At 33.0% G+C, this 15,521-nt stretch overlaps 2 protein-coding genes across 3 annotated transcripts; both read left to right on the top strand.

The window, feature by feature from the left end:
• Positions 1 to 3,101: 3,101 nt before the first annotated feature.
• On the top strand, positions 3,102 to 3,872 carry LOC123675095 (cuticle protein 19-like). Its single transcript, XM_045610341.1, has 3 exons — positions 3,102 to 3,268; positions 3,397 to 3,444; positions 3,511 to 3,872. The coding sequence occupies exons 1-3, from the start codon at positions 3,254 to 3,256 to the stop codon at positions 3,808 to 3,810; spliced, it is 363 nt and encodes a 120-aa protein (XP_045466297.1). The 5' UTR covers positions 3,102 to 3,253; the 3' UTR covers positions 3,811 to 3,872.
• A 10,552-nt stretch (positions 3,873 to 14,424) lies between these two features.
• Positions 14,425 to 14,992, top strand: LOC123675094 (cuticle protein 19-like). Of its 2 annotated transcripts, XM_045610340.1 has the most exons (3): positions 14,425 to 14,453; positions 14,514 to 14,564; positions 14,625 to 14,992. In XM_045610340.1, the coding sequence occupies exons 1-3, from the start codon at positions 14,439 to 14,441 to the stop codon at positions 14,922 to 14,924; spliced, it is 366 nt and encodes a 121-aa protein (XP_045466296.1). In that variant the 5' UTR covers positions 14,425 to 14,438; the 3' UTR covers positions 14,925 to 14,992. The 2 variants fall into 2 exon arrangements, with proteins under 2 accessions (XP_045466296.1, XP_045466295.1); XM_045610339.1 differs by having other exon boundaries at positions 14,514 to 14,992.
• Positions 14,993 to 15,521: the final 529 nt, after the last annotated feature.

The following is a 15,521-nucleotide window of genomic DNA, read 5'->3' as shown; positions in this document are numbered from 1 at the left end:
AAATAATAAAAAAAACTCGGAGTGATTCCTATTGATATATCCGAGCAAACATCTCATCCCATTATGTTATCTGAATTGGTTCAGGGAAATTTCATCTTGTCGACCAGTTGAACACCATGGCATATTCTTTGTCACCAATCTAAATCCCGTGAACTCCTGATCGACCAGATAGGACAGACTTTACGGCACACTTAGATGAATATTGACATAAATGCCCTGTTAAAAAACGATGTAACTTTTTGAGGCGATTTGGCATCTGCTACCTGATTCCTATGACAACTGTCAACCGTTTATTTACTTCTGGTACCTACCTATTTCTTATTCGATGTTCTGTCTGTAAAATTTTTATTACTTGTATAGGGTATTCTGTAGTTTATGGGTTGAAATCTAGATCAACACAAGTAGTAAATTAATGATATGTCGTCATACATTTTGAAGTTATTGTTTTTATTGACTCATACTTCATCAAGAGCAGATGAGCAAAAAATAAACATTTTTATAACCTTATGAATGATACAGCTGAAACATACTCTTGTCTATAGTATTTCGAATAGGGCTGGGACTTTTTCGCCTTTTTGTATTCGAATATTCATCCATAAATTTATTCGATTATTCGAATAATTCATTCAAACAACCATTCATGCTTGATTATTCATGAGTAGTCATGAATATTCAACTATTCGTTGATTATTCAGTGATTATTCAATGATTATTCAGTGATTATTCAATGATTATTCAGTGATTATTCAATGATTATTCAGTGATTATTCAATGATTATTCAGTGATTATTCAATGATTATTTAGTGATTATTCAATGAATATTCAGTCAATATTCAGTGAGTGAACTCATGTTTTAATGAACCAATAAAATCCGAGCGTTTTGATGAGTGAATATACCCTTTGCGACGTGGTATAATCGTTTTGGTGTTTTGCCTCTCGCCATATACGCTCTATTAGTGTAATGTCACACACCGCCATTTTTGGTTCTACTGTCAGTGTTCGGAATCCAAATCATAAATAAATTGTCATTCAAATTAGTACGGTTTCGTTGAAGGAATTGGCTTATTTTCATAAATAAGAGTATTTGGGGAACGATTTCAGTATTAATTGATAGACAGAAGGAACGAGGTTAATACCAGTTACTTTGAATCCTGTATCATTCCCCAGATTTTGTAAAAAGCCGTGTTTATTAGTTGAACCTCAAGTTCGAACTTACGGCATTAATCTCGTTTCTTCTGTCTATCAATTAATAGTAAAATCGTTCCTCAAATAATCTTATTTATCAAAATTAGCCAATTTCTTCAACGACAACGTACTTATTTGAATGACAATTTGTTTGTTTGGATTCCGAACACTGACAGGAGTTTATTTATAATTTTAATTCAATTGTATCTATCAATTTCAATATTATGTTATTTCCAGTAATTTTAATATTAATAAAACGATTTGTCCGTAGTGAATCACAAAACCTTGTTTTAATCATTCCTGAATAGTGAGTCAAGTGATCATTCAAACTTTCATTCGTAAATTCATAAATATCCAACTACTCACTGAATAGAAAACTATTCGCTGAATAATCAGTGAATACTCAACTATTCACTGATTATTCATGAATAGAAAAGTAGTCATTGATTATTCAACTATTCAGTGAATATTCATGATTATTATTCGAATAATTGCATTCTGCATTATTCGAATAATTATTCAATGATTATTCGAATATTCAAATCATTTCATGATTCCCAGCCCTAATTTCGAATCTCTGACCTGTTTTGACAGAAATAACACATAATATAATAATAATAAGACATAATGAAAAATTCAGGTCTGAGTTTTTTCATCTTATCAATCTCACAATTCATTTCGGCAAATAAACATTTGGAACTCAACTCGTTTCCTAGAAAAATATGAATTCTGTTTTTGCGGCATTCCGTCAGTATTCTCTTCTATATAGAAACAATAGAGGTTGAGAGGGTTTGACATTTCGGGTGATGTATTGAAAAAGGGTGAAAGACACAAGAAACTATTTCTCGGTGTAATTTGTTACGCCCTAGAGCTAGAAATCAATCTCGTGACGCCAGTTAGGGATGTTGGTTATTATGATTTCAATTTCGGGTCTGTGCTGAAGATTTTGTGTATCAAGAGGTGTTATTCGAATGACAGGAGGGAAAAGGTTCGATCTGACAAATATGTTCCTCAAATCCAGAATCATTCGACGAAAGAAGCTTTGTTCTTAAACTGAACTTTTCGGTCTCTTGTAGTTTTGTCGTATCTACCAACGATTTCGAGAAAAAAAAATTTGAACAATTCTCTCGAAATCCTCGTTCAAAATTTTTTTTCTCGAAATCTTTGGTAGATACGACAAAACTACAAGAGACCGAAAAGTTTAGTATAAGAACAAAGCTTCTTTTCACATTTTTTCAAATTAACAGTTGCTCACCAAAAAAAAGTTCTGCAGAAGAACAGGTGGCAGTGTTCCAGAAAAAATATCACCCTGTAGATCTTCTATCGAAATTGCCATGTCACGTGGTGAGAACTCTCAAATGTAATATCTATGCCCAATTTCAGTTGAATATCTTGTGAAGTGTAGATACTATGAGAAAAAATCTTGAAAAAAATTCAAACTTCAACACTCTGTATCTCGAAAACGAAACGTTTGCGACCCCATGTTTATGGGACTTTTTTTTCTTAAACTCACTTAAGGAATCTCCCCTTTTCGTTTGTACGTTCAATTTAGGAACACCCTGTATTTAAAAACTAATAATGATTGAAATAAAAAAGTACTATTTTTTTTATGACAAATAAATTTTAAACGATATGTTCGTACCTAAATCAATACTAGTTTAATGGAATAAAAGCCTAAATCCTGCTTTTAAATATTTACTAGATCAGTGGTCAAAAGACAATTGGTTTAATTTCAAAATTACGATTTGTAAATTATCGGTTAGGCAGGTCAACTGAGAGAGTCAGTTCATAATAATTTCATAACTTGTGAAATTGATTTACTGAATATATTCACTGACCATATCAATAACACGAAGGATTGCGTTTGGTCGAAGAAAATAATATTTCACAAAGTATTCGATTGCAAGGGAACGAAATGTAAAGTTCACTGAGCAAATAGTTAATTGAGAAATAGCGTACCTCAAATTTTGTATGGTCAAATGTTTTTGTACATATTTCGTTTGAATATATAACTCACTATCAGAGTATTCTAATCATCAGTTTTGTGTTGTCTATCAATCTATCAACATGTTCAAAATCTTCGTAAGTTTGACAGTTTATCATATTTAATAATAATAATTATAATAATGATATTTTTTATTTAGTGAAAATTTACTAGTAACAACTTCAAAATAATTTAATTAACTAACATGATCATTTTATTTTTACAGGCTATCTTAGTAGCAGCTACAGTTGTTTTGGCTCATGAAGAGCATCATGTGAGTACCTATACAAAAATTGCAACAATATTAAGAAATCAATAAATAACTTTCATCCTTTTCTAGGCACCTGCTCATTATAAATTTGACTATGGTGTTCATGATCCACATACCCATGACGTAAAATCTCAATGGGAACATAGAGATGGAGACCACGTGAAAGGAGCTTACACCTTGAAAGAAGCTGATGGTACCACCAGGTTGGTGGAATACACTGCTGGACCTCATTCTGGATTTAACGCTGTTGTGAAGAGAATAGGTCATGCTCATCATCCAGCTCATTATGGTCATCATGGAGGTGCCCATCATGCTGGACATGGAGGAGATAGTTTTGTTGGAGTGACACATTGGGGATTCAAACATTAAGACAGAAGGAATGATCAAATGAATTCGAAATTATTGTTGATTAGTCCGTAATAAATTTTTATATGCAGTATTTTTTATTTTACGATTATTCGTTGATTCGATTTGGTTTTATAAGATGGAAAATGTAGTCCCGAATTCCAAATCCCAATTGGTGAGCTCGATTATAATGGTGCCATGGCAAGATATTCCCGTAGAATTTTCTATTACTAAGTAAATACACTGATCAACAATTGCTAGGGATCACTTATGAACTTCTCTTCATTTGTATTTTTTTCAAGTTATCTCGTGAATATCTGTATATTATATGTTCTCTAAGGAAAAAGTAAGATGTTTTGAGTTTATTATATCAAAGTTTTCCTCACTTCATCGGCTCTTGTTCACAAAATCGATTATTATCTATAGGCTGTTACAGGTGAAGTGAAAAGCAATGTGGTATTTGTTATTAAATCTATTTTTTTCTCTCGTTCAAACACATAAGGTGACAATAATTGAAGAAATGAGAACAATATCAGCTTCTCAGTCATGCCGAGAAGACGTTTGGCTCCTGTGCAACTGGACCAAATCATACGGTGGATACAGGAAGGTTTGTCCCAGCGAGAAGTGTCCCGGCGGTTGAATGCTTCGCAAAGTGTCGTGAGTCGGGCTTGGAATAGGTTTATCCAAAACGACTCAGTAGCTTATGTTCATGGGGGAGGTCGGCAGCGCAGTACAACAGCTGCCCAAGATCGTCTCAATGCTAGGAGAAATCCCACTTACCCGGCGTCGCGGCTCAATAGATCACAATAGATCACTCATTTTAATTGACGATAATGCCCGTCCACACCGTAGTCGTCTGGTTAATGAAGCGCTAGAAACTCATGCTATTGATAGGATGGACTGGCCAGCTCGCTCTCCAGACATGAATTGCATCGAACATGTCTGGTCTGAGATGTCTAGACAATTGTCAACCTTAGAACAACCGATCAATAACCTGGAGGACCTTTCTAACGCTTTACGGGATATTTGGATGAATTTGCCCCAAAATTTTATAAATCGTTTGATCGAAAGTATGCCTCGTAGGGTAGAATGCTTGAGACGAGCTCGTGGGGGACCAACTAGGTACTAGCTTAACCGAAACTTCAGCCTTCTTGTGGTTTCATCATAAATTTTTTATGTTATTCAAACACAGAATTTTGAGTGTTCCTAATAAAGTCTTTTTTTCTCTCCAACTTTCCATTTTTTCATTCTTTTCTCAAGTGAACCATATTATCAACTGAAAATACTCTGATATCTGACTAAATTTATAATCTTGGAGCGAATATTTCAGAAATGAATTCAGAACAAGTAAGTGATCCCTATCAATTGTTGAGCAGTGTATTTCAATTACTTGAGTATGAAATGAATATCCACAATGGCAAGTTATAGGTTCTACTAACACTATTAATTGAATAAAACGAATTAAATAATTATGAATAAGAACAATATTTTACTTCACCTATTTCAATTTACAACCTTGACGATAATTATTTTGTCATAACATTACTTCTTCAGGTGAGTATTACTAGATATTCTACCAGGATACTGAAGAAGTCAAGGTATTATAAAACAATTGCTGTGGAAATAAATATAGCTGAAGTAAACAATTATTTCTATTCATAACTTAAAATAAAAAAAAAGAACTAATATTCTCATTTTCTCAAACTTCAACTGTTCTAACTCCCATTCAGTTACGCATTCTACAATAACCATCTATGTAGTACAACAGCTCGTCAGAATCGGGATAAATGTTATTCAATAACAAAAAGAATACTTCAAGCCCATATACCTACCTTGTTTGTCATTGGAGCAAGGTTGTGTCAACTTCTATTAAATCTGACCTGAAAAGGAAGTTAGCTATACTATAATGCCCCTACAAAATTATTTAACTGGACATAAACGGTGAAGAATGAATTATGGCTTCACTTCCGTTATTAATTGGATGCTTTCGGAAGTAATGTGCTAAAATTTCTTTGGAATAACGAGAAGGGGTATCTCCGAAAAGCCATATGGCTTTCGACGAAATACTGATATTCTTTGCGAATTGTCACAAGGAGGAAGTAAAAATATACATAAAATATTTTTATTGAAAATATTGTATTTTTCCATGATGAACTTAGAATTAAAACAAAATTTTCAACTGTTCGAAGTATCTGAACTAATTTAAATATCATTTCATGAAGAAGTCTTCGAATAAAATTCATTGTCTTTGTTATCCGTTTCTGTTTGTATGCTCAAAAATCCCTTGAAATTAGAACTTTCTTACCCCCAATCATTGTATACTAAATGACGCAAAATATTCAGTTCAGACTTCACAGCTCATTCCATACAAATGCAAAGTATCTTGAGCCAATTAAAAATTAATGAGATTCCTAGAACTGAAGATTGTTGGAAATCAAAAATCACCTCGAATTGCCTTTTCAGGTAAATTGAGAAAAGTGGGCTACGACAATTCCTCTTCCTTGTCGGGCCCAACAGAGGAAGGCTAATTGGTTTTGTAGCGCCAGGAGTGTTAGTTTATAGCTTTATGCTTCATTATGAAATCGTTATAAGCCCATAAACAAACTGAAGCCAATAACATGATGTGATAACTAAAGGCGGCAGAACAAAGCCAATTTTACAATTTTACGATGTTCAGTGCTCATCTTTATTGTTCTAGCTTGTTAGTGATACCAGATCGAATTGAGTGTGAAGTGGAATAAAATTTGTAATTTTTTTTGTTGATCCGCAAACGAGTTCAATTTGGAGGAGTGCATTCCGGTTTCCGCCCACACTATTGGAATAGGTGTGATGAAACTGAGGCCATTTTCGAAGGACGCAGCTGGCATTATCTGGAAAATGCAGCAAATTTCAAAGGAAGTTTTTTCCGACAAAAATGTTGGAATAACATATTTTCCGCAATACTGAAAAATGTCGACATTTTACACTCGAGGCTGGACAAACAAAAAATACATTACAGATCCTATTGAATGGGGAAATTAACAATAAATTGAACTTCATCATTGATGATTATGGGAAGTGAAATTAAAATTTTCAAAGGTGAAAGGTAGAACCCAAAAAAATCAAAACACTTGTTGTTCTTTAGCAGTTTCCTCACTCTTTTGTAAATACATTGGTTTTGATGGTAAAGCCTTCGATCTGATTTTTGAATACAATCGTTGCTTCATATATCTATAATCCATGTGTTATATTCAGTCATGATTTCATCATGAAATAATGATATCACCTTGTTAAAGTCTTCATTTTTAGATAAAAATAATAATGATGTTTATTGATCCATTCAAACAATGATGTTAAGAACAAGTCAAAATAAAAGAAGAAATAGGGAGACAAAAAATACAAAGTAACAGATCATTCCGAACTACTGAACAAAAATGAAATTGTTATATCATGCAGATAACTCATTTTCATTTAGGCATTCACATACAGTATTAAAATATTTACTCAATAGCGTTTTATAGTTCTAATAATATTTTTATAATCCTTTTTTTGTGATGTATATTCATATCTACTTTTGATGATATGAGCAGTAAATGTAAATGTTTGTATAAGATTAATTAAGTTGTTGAATGTTCATATTTTGTGAATAGGCAGAGTTAAGGAAGCACCGTTACATTTGTAATATCACTACTTAGCCAATTGAAGGAAATTCCTCTAAATCAATCCTAATTTAGGTTAGGTTATAATATGTACTTAGAATAAAGAAAACCAGGAATCAAGTGCCTTGGTTGTCATTTCTTAAAAAATGAGGTAGTAGTAATATTAGCAAAAAGAACTCACTGTCCCAGTGTTAGATGAAATGACAAAAAAATTAATTTCTATCAATTATGAATGATTCTCCATCCAATAACGAACTTTAAGTTACTTATTGAATATTTCTAATGCAAAGACCTCTCTTCAATTGCTAAAAAGTTATGAATTCTAATAGGAATTGCGAGAAAATATTTCGTGCTTAATCCTGGAATGAAATAATTTTTATTATGGGGAAGATTCTGCGAGATTGAAGGAAATTATAAAACGCTACGAAAAACTTGTGGCATAATCATCAAACTCCCCCTAATACAATTCTAAAAAAAATTATCCATAAAGATTCTGCCGAAAACACCTGTATGCTAGAGGAACTGCTCTCCCAGGATGCATCAAGGTGTCAATCTGCTGAAAACAGATACCACCATAATAGATACGCTGCAAAATGTTCCAAAAGACTTGATGAAAAGAAAGGGTGTTCCGACATTTGCTGAACAAAAGCACCACCTACAGTTTCACCGCATCATCCGCAATTCTAACGCCAAAATTACACACTGCGACCATGATTTCCGTTAAAAGAGTGCTAGAAAGGCGAACATAGAAATTAATGCGGCGATATCACGTCGGTAATAGTGCCATATATCGCTCAGCGGGTCGTGATTATTGGCTGAATAGTGTGGACCACCTAGGAGCAACCCTATCGGTCCAGGGGTTGATTAGAATGCGCATAACCTGGAATTATTGCTATTAGAATGGTTGATAGAGTGGAACTGCTGATGGTTCGACGACAAACTTAACCGATACTATCTAGCCGATTCGTGTCATTAGTGGTTTCCTCGTGAAATGAGAAATTGGATTTCGAAAACAGTTTTTAGAGAATTGCATGTCACCACTGTCCAAGGTTTCGGGATTTCTTGATATGCTTTTTAACGATGTTGGTCGATGTTGACCAAGCATTCATTTGTCTATATCCGGTAATATCAATTAGGAGCAATTTTACTTTATGCTTTATTATTTGTTCAATAAATATCTGAAATCAATAAAGAGAGCAGTTAGCAAAATCAATAAGAATATGGAACTGTGAGTCCAAAGGCTTAACTGTACAGAATAGTGTATTCAGTACAATTCATAGAGTAATAAACATAGATAGAGGGAGTATACGCAATTTTTAAAAGTCCCTAACATGGTCAGATTACGTTGTCGGATCGTGATATATTTTCAAATCTACAATTTTACTATATCATTATGAATGTATATTATATTGAATGAAATATAATTATTTGAGTGATTCCCGATTAAATATGCAAACTTGAATATTTGCAATCCGATATTTTTCCAAATTTTCGAATTTATAATAGGCAGAATATTTATTATTTTCTGTATCTACCTGTTGAAATCCAAGGTTTGGCAACTTTTGCTCTCCTAAAGTCATCGATTGTTTCATGTCAATTGGCGCGCTTTTTCTAAATTTCTGTTGAAAACGTTAACTGTAAAAATTTCAAGAAGGAATTGAAGTTTTATCAACGAACGATTTCAAAGGACTTTAATTGAAAATGATAAACTATCCATGAGTATTTTGCTTCGTTCTCGAGTTACAAGGAGTTTCTAAAGAATTACCATTTCAAATATTTCGCTATATCTTGGTTTATGTTCGAGATATTCTTAACTTCTTAAAAGCTTTTTAGTAATTTTTATGGTTTATATAAAACTCATAACAAATGATAGAAATTAATTACTATATACAGAGATATATAGAGGAGAGTTTGCGTTTTTTGAATGGAATTATATTCGACTTGATTTCAATTAAACAGTAGACACAACATAAGTTGAATCTAGAAATAAATGAAAAATATTTAAGGTGTCCAAAAATAAAATGAAGTCGAAAAACTCCAACTCAATACCTCTGATATGGATGACATTTTCGAAAACCCGATAACAGGACGCTTTTCGATATTTCTGAGACTAAAAACTGCGTTGAAAAATACAAGGTGGCCTATTTGAAAACACCAACTCTTCTCAGTATCTCTGAAACGGTAATTCTACGATCTGTTATAAGTATCATACAAACAATAAAAATCACTGAAAAAGACTTTTTGATTTCCGAATAGAAATCAATTTTTCATAGTTTTTTTTATAGTTCTTTCAGTGAGCATCGAATTTAGGACATCTTGTACGTGCCTGTAATTGACGATATAAAAAAAAATCTATAGAAATAAATGAAGTTATTTAGAAATTATATGATGATTACTCTATTTCCACTCTTTAATTACATAAATAAAAATTGCTTCGTAAGACTGTAGCGTCTTCAGATTTGACATAATAACTGAATTTTTTTGAATAAAATAAAATAAGTAGGTACCTATATAGGTACATATGTGGGTAGGTATATTCGAGCAATAAGTAGTTTTCAGAAAGATATTTAAAAGAGGAGAGTTGTGGAGTTCCATTTGGTCGTTCCATAATAAATATACCAATTTTATTGTGCCTATTCGTTTCTAGTGATTCCAGGAATGTTAAGCCATTACTTTCATTTTCGATTCGTAGAACATCAACACTTTGTTCAGTATATTGTGTAACCGCGCAGTTTCAAAATTATTTCAAGTTCATCTTCAGGCACTTTTGTGTCTGAATTAAATGAGGAATCGAGTTCCTCACCATCCCTCTAAAAACATCCACTAAGACCGATAAAGGACTTATATCGATAGCAAAGATTAATCAATCCCGTCAGAAAGGACGGTCAATCCTTGTGGCAGATTCGCCTCCAGTGGACCATCGGCATTCTGCAGACCGTGGCTGCAGCAACATCGCGCTAGATATTTCAAGAGTACCTAAATCAAGCGTGACTTGATGTTGCCCGCAGTGCCGCCTACTACCGAATAAGTTATAAATTTTGGTGAAAAATTGAAATCCACCTCGGTGGGCCGGGATTGAAATACTATCACTACTTTACGATGTGGGGACTGAAGTTGATTATAGGGCGCTAATTTGCAGCCTGACTTGATTGCTTTTATTTTAAATTATGAGAGTTTTAAAAGCACTTCATCAAACGGAATGATTATTTCCCTTTCTCCACGTGTGTGTTTGCGAGAGGGGAAGGTCATTAGAGGGATGGGTGTTTTCAGAAGTCGAGGGAGAAATTTCTGTTTTTGGTGGTGCTGTTTATTAATTTCGGTTCTTTATTCGCGAATTTGAACAAGTCAAGCAATAGGGATGTTGCCTATATTCTGATATTGCTTTTAATTTGTTGATAAGCCCTATACATATAAACACGAAAAAAAACTTTCATGAAAAAATATAGAAAGAACCAATAGAAATAAGTAAATAAAAAAGTTTTCAAACTTCACGCTGAAACGCTCCATTCTGTCACGGTATCATGATGACGACACTGCATAAAAGAGTCACTACCATATACAAACTAACTAGTTTATCTATGGTCACCACGTGCTAACGGTCTGTCAAACTGAACTGATATCAGCTGATATTGACAGTCAAGCCGGTTTGATTATATCATCTGACGTTTTTAACCATAGATATACTAGTTCTAGATAAGATTAGTTTGTCTATGTTCTAAACGTTTCAGTGCTATGACGTCAAATTGCCCTGATTGGCGTTCGCAGTCACGTGCTAGTCGATAAGAATTAACACAATTTAAATCAATTTTATTAAATTGAATTCGAGAAATAAGATAATGAAAATGCTATTTTAGTATTTCAAAAACGGTTTTTAATGTGGAAAACCTGAATTCATTTGATTTTATTATATGACGCAACATCCCTATTATGTAATATTGAAATTTAGCTGTTTTTCAACTATCTTATACTTATGTGGTATGTGGAATAATTTGAGAACTACATGACGTCAGGAGGACTTGAGAGCTCGTTCATTCATGGGCCTACTGTATTCCTGAATACACTCACCTGCAAAAAAACTTGGCCAACTAAAATTTTACAGAAGTTTGTTGACCAAAAACTTTCGTAATTTTCCATCGATTCCAATTGAGTGACTAGGGATTCACGGCTTGGCTTTATTTTCAAGCTACTTGGCTTGAGCTTGAAGTAATTGAATCATATCAAGCTCCTTGATTTTTAGCAGTTTTATTGTGTAGTGCCACATCAATAAAAAATGATGAAATGAGAAAAAAACATTTTTATTTATTAAACTTATAGTATAAAAGAACCGAAAATATCAACTCATTTGAAATAGAAACATAAATTAAATCATTACAAATCATAACAAAATGAAAAATAATAAAAAAATAAAGTTTCTTAATATTGAGAAACATCCAAGCTTTGTTTGATTTCATAATTTTTCATCCAGGATCTAAGACACATTTCCACATTTTCCACATTAAAAACAATTTAATGAGCAATTGCATCCAATTTTCGTTTCAAAGAGATACCTAATGAAATATTCATATTATTTGAACACTCGATACTTCCCTGACAAAATATCGTTTATGTTTGAAGCTTAACGGAGAAAATGTTATCAACTACCACAAAGCTAAAAACGGATAGGCACATCGAATTGACAGGGGAAGATATAAGATTACGAATTGGCTTTGATTTTTCCTATCTTCCTGACGGTTTTACATTTGTCCAACCAAAATTTCTGATTTTAAAACCTAATAGAGCATTCGTCAATCTTAGATTTCTATATGGTTTCGTGTAAACATGGAATATGGAAGTGTCCTAGGAAAAAAGTATAGGGTTTCATAGAATCTTAAAGATCGTATTCAGTTCTTTAAGGACCAGGCACCTGAATGTACGAAAAATGGTTACCGGTTAATTTCAAATGATAGTATTGTTTTTTGTAGACCTTTATGCCTTTAAAAAGAAAAGAAGTCTCTAATCAACTCTGGTTCCCAAGTTATAGGCTGTTCAAAGTAGACATATAGCGATAAAAGCTACAAACGTAATTTATCATAACTTTTGAACCAGGAAATCTATTTGAATAATTATTTTGCTACTTTGCAGCTAAAAGAACTATTCTTCATTGATCGCTAAGGTTTTTGAATTTTTAAGGGTATTTATCAACTTTACTTTTGAGTTACATGACTAGGCGAAAAACGTAACTGCTTAGCTGTGTTGCACTTACAATGTTTCATTTTCATTATCCTCCTCGTCCGTTTCGAATATGCAGGTTTCATAAATGGTATTATTTAAAGGCTTGTTCACAAGAACAAAACGCAAAGCAAGAAAAATACTTCATGTTGCCTAGAGCTCCTGGTGTCTTCAGATGTGTTATTAACCCTCAGTTACATTCGTTATTTAACGAATTCGAGGTGAAGAGAATGACGCCTCCAACCAAGCTGGTGCCAGTTGCAGACAGAAGTCATGTCTGACGTTCTTATTGACAGCTAGAGAGCTGTCGATCCGTTTGTAGGTACAAAGCTTAGACCTCACTTTTCGGTTGTTCACAGGTATAAATGTTCTTATTCATTTACACAGCACCTTATTAACCGGCTTAGTTTCAACAGGCTGAAGATGTTATCAGGGTCATAAACTTTGGAACGTGGAAGGCCGATAAGTGTGAAATATTTTTATTGCGCTCTAATTTCGTAGCGGATTTGTCTCACTTGAGAAATTGCCAGTAGTTCTTTTAGAACTCATAGTTTTATCTCGATTGGTGATCTTTTAATGGACTCTGTCTCAGCAGTTTAAAGTACGATAATTGGGTGCTAAATGAATGATTTGAGGAATTTGTCACTTTTTTGGCGCACGTGTTTCAGGTGATGAATAGTTAGCATAAATTGTCACCAAGTTATAGCTGGAAGATTAGATAATTTTAACTGGAACAACAGATGATGGAAATTTCGAGCTGACTTATAATTCTTGAAACCCACTGAAATTGGTCCATATAGATAAGAAAAGTCCTTAATCTAAAATACAACTCAATTCTCATTATTGCTGTGAAAAGAAGTCAAATCTAATAATTATAATTTATCGATAATTGTTTTTTTGTTGAATGATCAAATTTGAAAGAAATGTGGGGTAATCTAATAAAAAAAAAGTAAGGCAAAAATATTGTCCTTAAAACATTCAAGGCTTTTATTTGAATACGTGTAACTTCAAAAGAAATCAAGATATCCAGATAAAATAAAAAATAAAATATGGCGAAAAGGATGGTCCTCGTAATAAACTAAGCGAAAACTCTACAAATAATTTAAATTGTTACAGACAATAGGGACAATTTTTTCCCTACAGTATGAACTCGAAAAATTCTTAGTAGCACCCAAAATTTTCATTTTCATCAAATTCTTTTTGGGTATTTTCACTTCTACCTTTGTTTTTATGTAACGTATGAAAAACATGGTAGGTATTGTCTTTATTTAAAATATATTAACTACATCAACAGTAAATAGTCGATATTTGACACTATCGATTAACTTCATTACCTTATTGGTTGTTCAACAAATCTTCTTCTTGGTTCTTAAGTAGCATGTGTAATTTTTTACAGATGTCTCGTCTTCTTTCGATATTTAGTATATCCAAAAGGAATATCATAAATTCTTGTTAGCAAAATGAAATATTCCGAATTTTTTACATGTGCTATGCAATCAATTCATACTTTTCTCACCTAATAATCAATAAAAAGCGTTACCACAAGTGAAAGCTAGAATTCAATAGATTCCAATTATGATCGGATTCATTCGATTGTTTTCGGTATCGAATTATACGAACCTATTCGATACCTATTCTGAATTGAGAGTTGTGCAAATTTTGTCGATTTGACATTGCGAAATACTCTTGTAATATAACCTTTTTTTACCCAAAATTTCGTACACATTATACCAATCGGTAAGTATATATAATGGTAAATATTACAGATTTCAGTATCAATTGCTTTCAACAATTCATCGACCAAACATGTTCAAAATAATCGTGAGTTAATAAAAATCTTTCAACAATTATAGAATACTAAATAAATACTCTTCATTTCAGGCAATTCTTTCTGCAGTTATCGTAGCGATACATGCTCATGAGGAACATCATGTAATATCTAAATGGTTATTGAAGAATTCAAATCTGAACTTGAATATGATTTTTTTTCAGGCACCAGCTCATTATAAATTTGACTACGGTGTACATGATCCTCATACTCATGATGTAAAATCTCAATGGGAACATAGAGATGGAGACCACGTGAAAGGAGCTTACACCCTGAAAGAAGCTGATGGTACCACCAGGTTGGTGGAATACACTGCTGGACCTCATTCTGGATTTAACGCTGTTGTGAAGAGAATAGGTCATGCTCATCATCCAGCTCATTATGGTCACCATGGTGCTGCCCATCATGGTGGACATGGAGGAGACAGCTTTGTTGGAGTGACACACTGGGGATTCAAGCAATAAGATACTATGAACAATCGCATGAATATCTAATAATTGTTGATTAGTTCGTAATAAATTTTTATATCGGATATTTTTCATTGATTTCCCGACAAATTATTCATATCTATGTTGCTTAGAAAAGAAACAGAAAATATAGTTCACGAAAAGTTTCATTCGATTGTTGAGCTCTAGATCATCAAAGGTTTTTTTCCAACAAATTTTTCATACTAATCTTCATCTGAAGATCATTTAAGAGCTGGTATGCAATGATTCGTCATTGCATCAGACGTTGACATTCAAACGTTGATGAAATCATCTTGGTCTTATAGCTCATAAATTTCCAGTGCCCATTCATATTCATTATGATTGTTGTTGATACCGTTTTTCGTGAAATAAGACCTAACATAAAAAAAAATCAGAATGAACTTGTTAAACAACATTGACAAACGAAGGAAATTTTGAATTTTTCCTTTGGATTATGCCCAATAAATAGTTCTGACTTTTTCTATGCACATTGGTGGTGCTGAATCCCTATTGAATATTGCATGCTTTTTGTCATTTTACACTTTTTGTCACCTATATGAAACATTATGCTTCTTGCATAAATTAGGAAGAAAT

This window comes from Harmonia axyridis, chromosome 3, assembly GCF_914767665.1.
Source record: "Harmonia axyridis chromosome 3, icHarAxyr1.1, whole genome shotgun sequence".
NCBI classification, from domain to species: Eukaryota; Metazoa; Arthropoda; class Insecta; order Coleoptera; family Coccinellidae; genus Harmonia; species Harmonia axyridis.
This window is presented reverse-complemented; position numbering and strand designations above follow the sequence as displayed.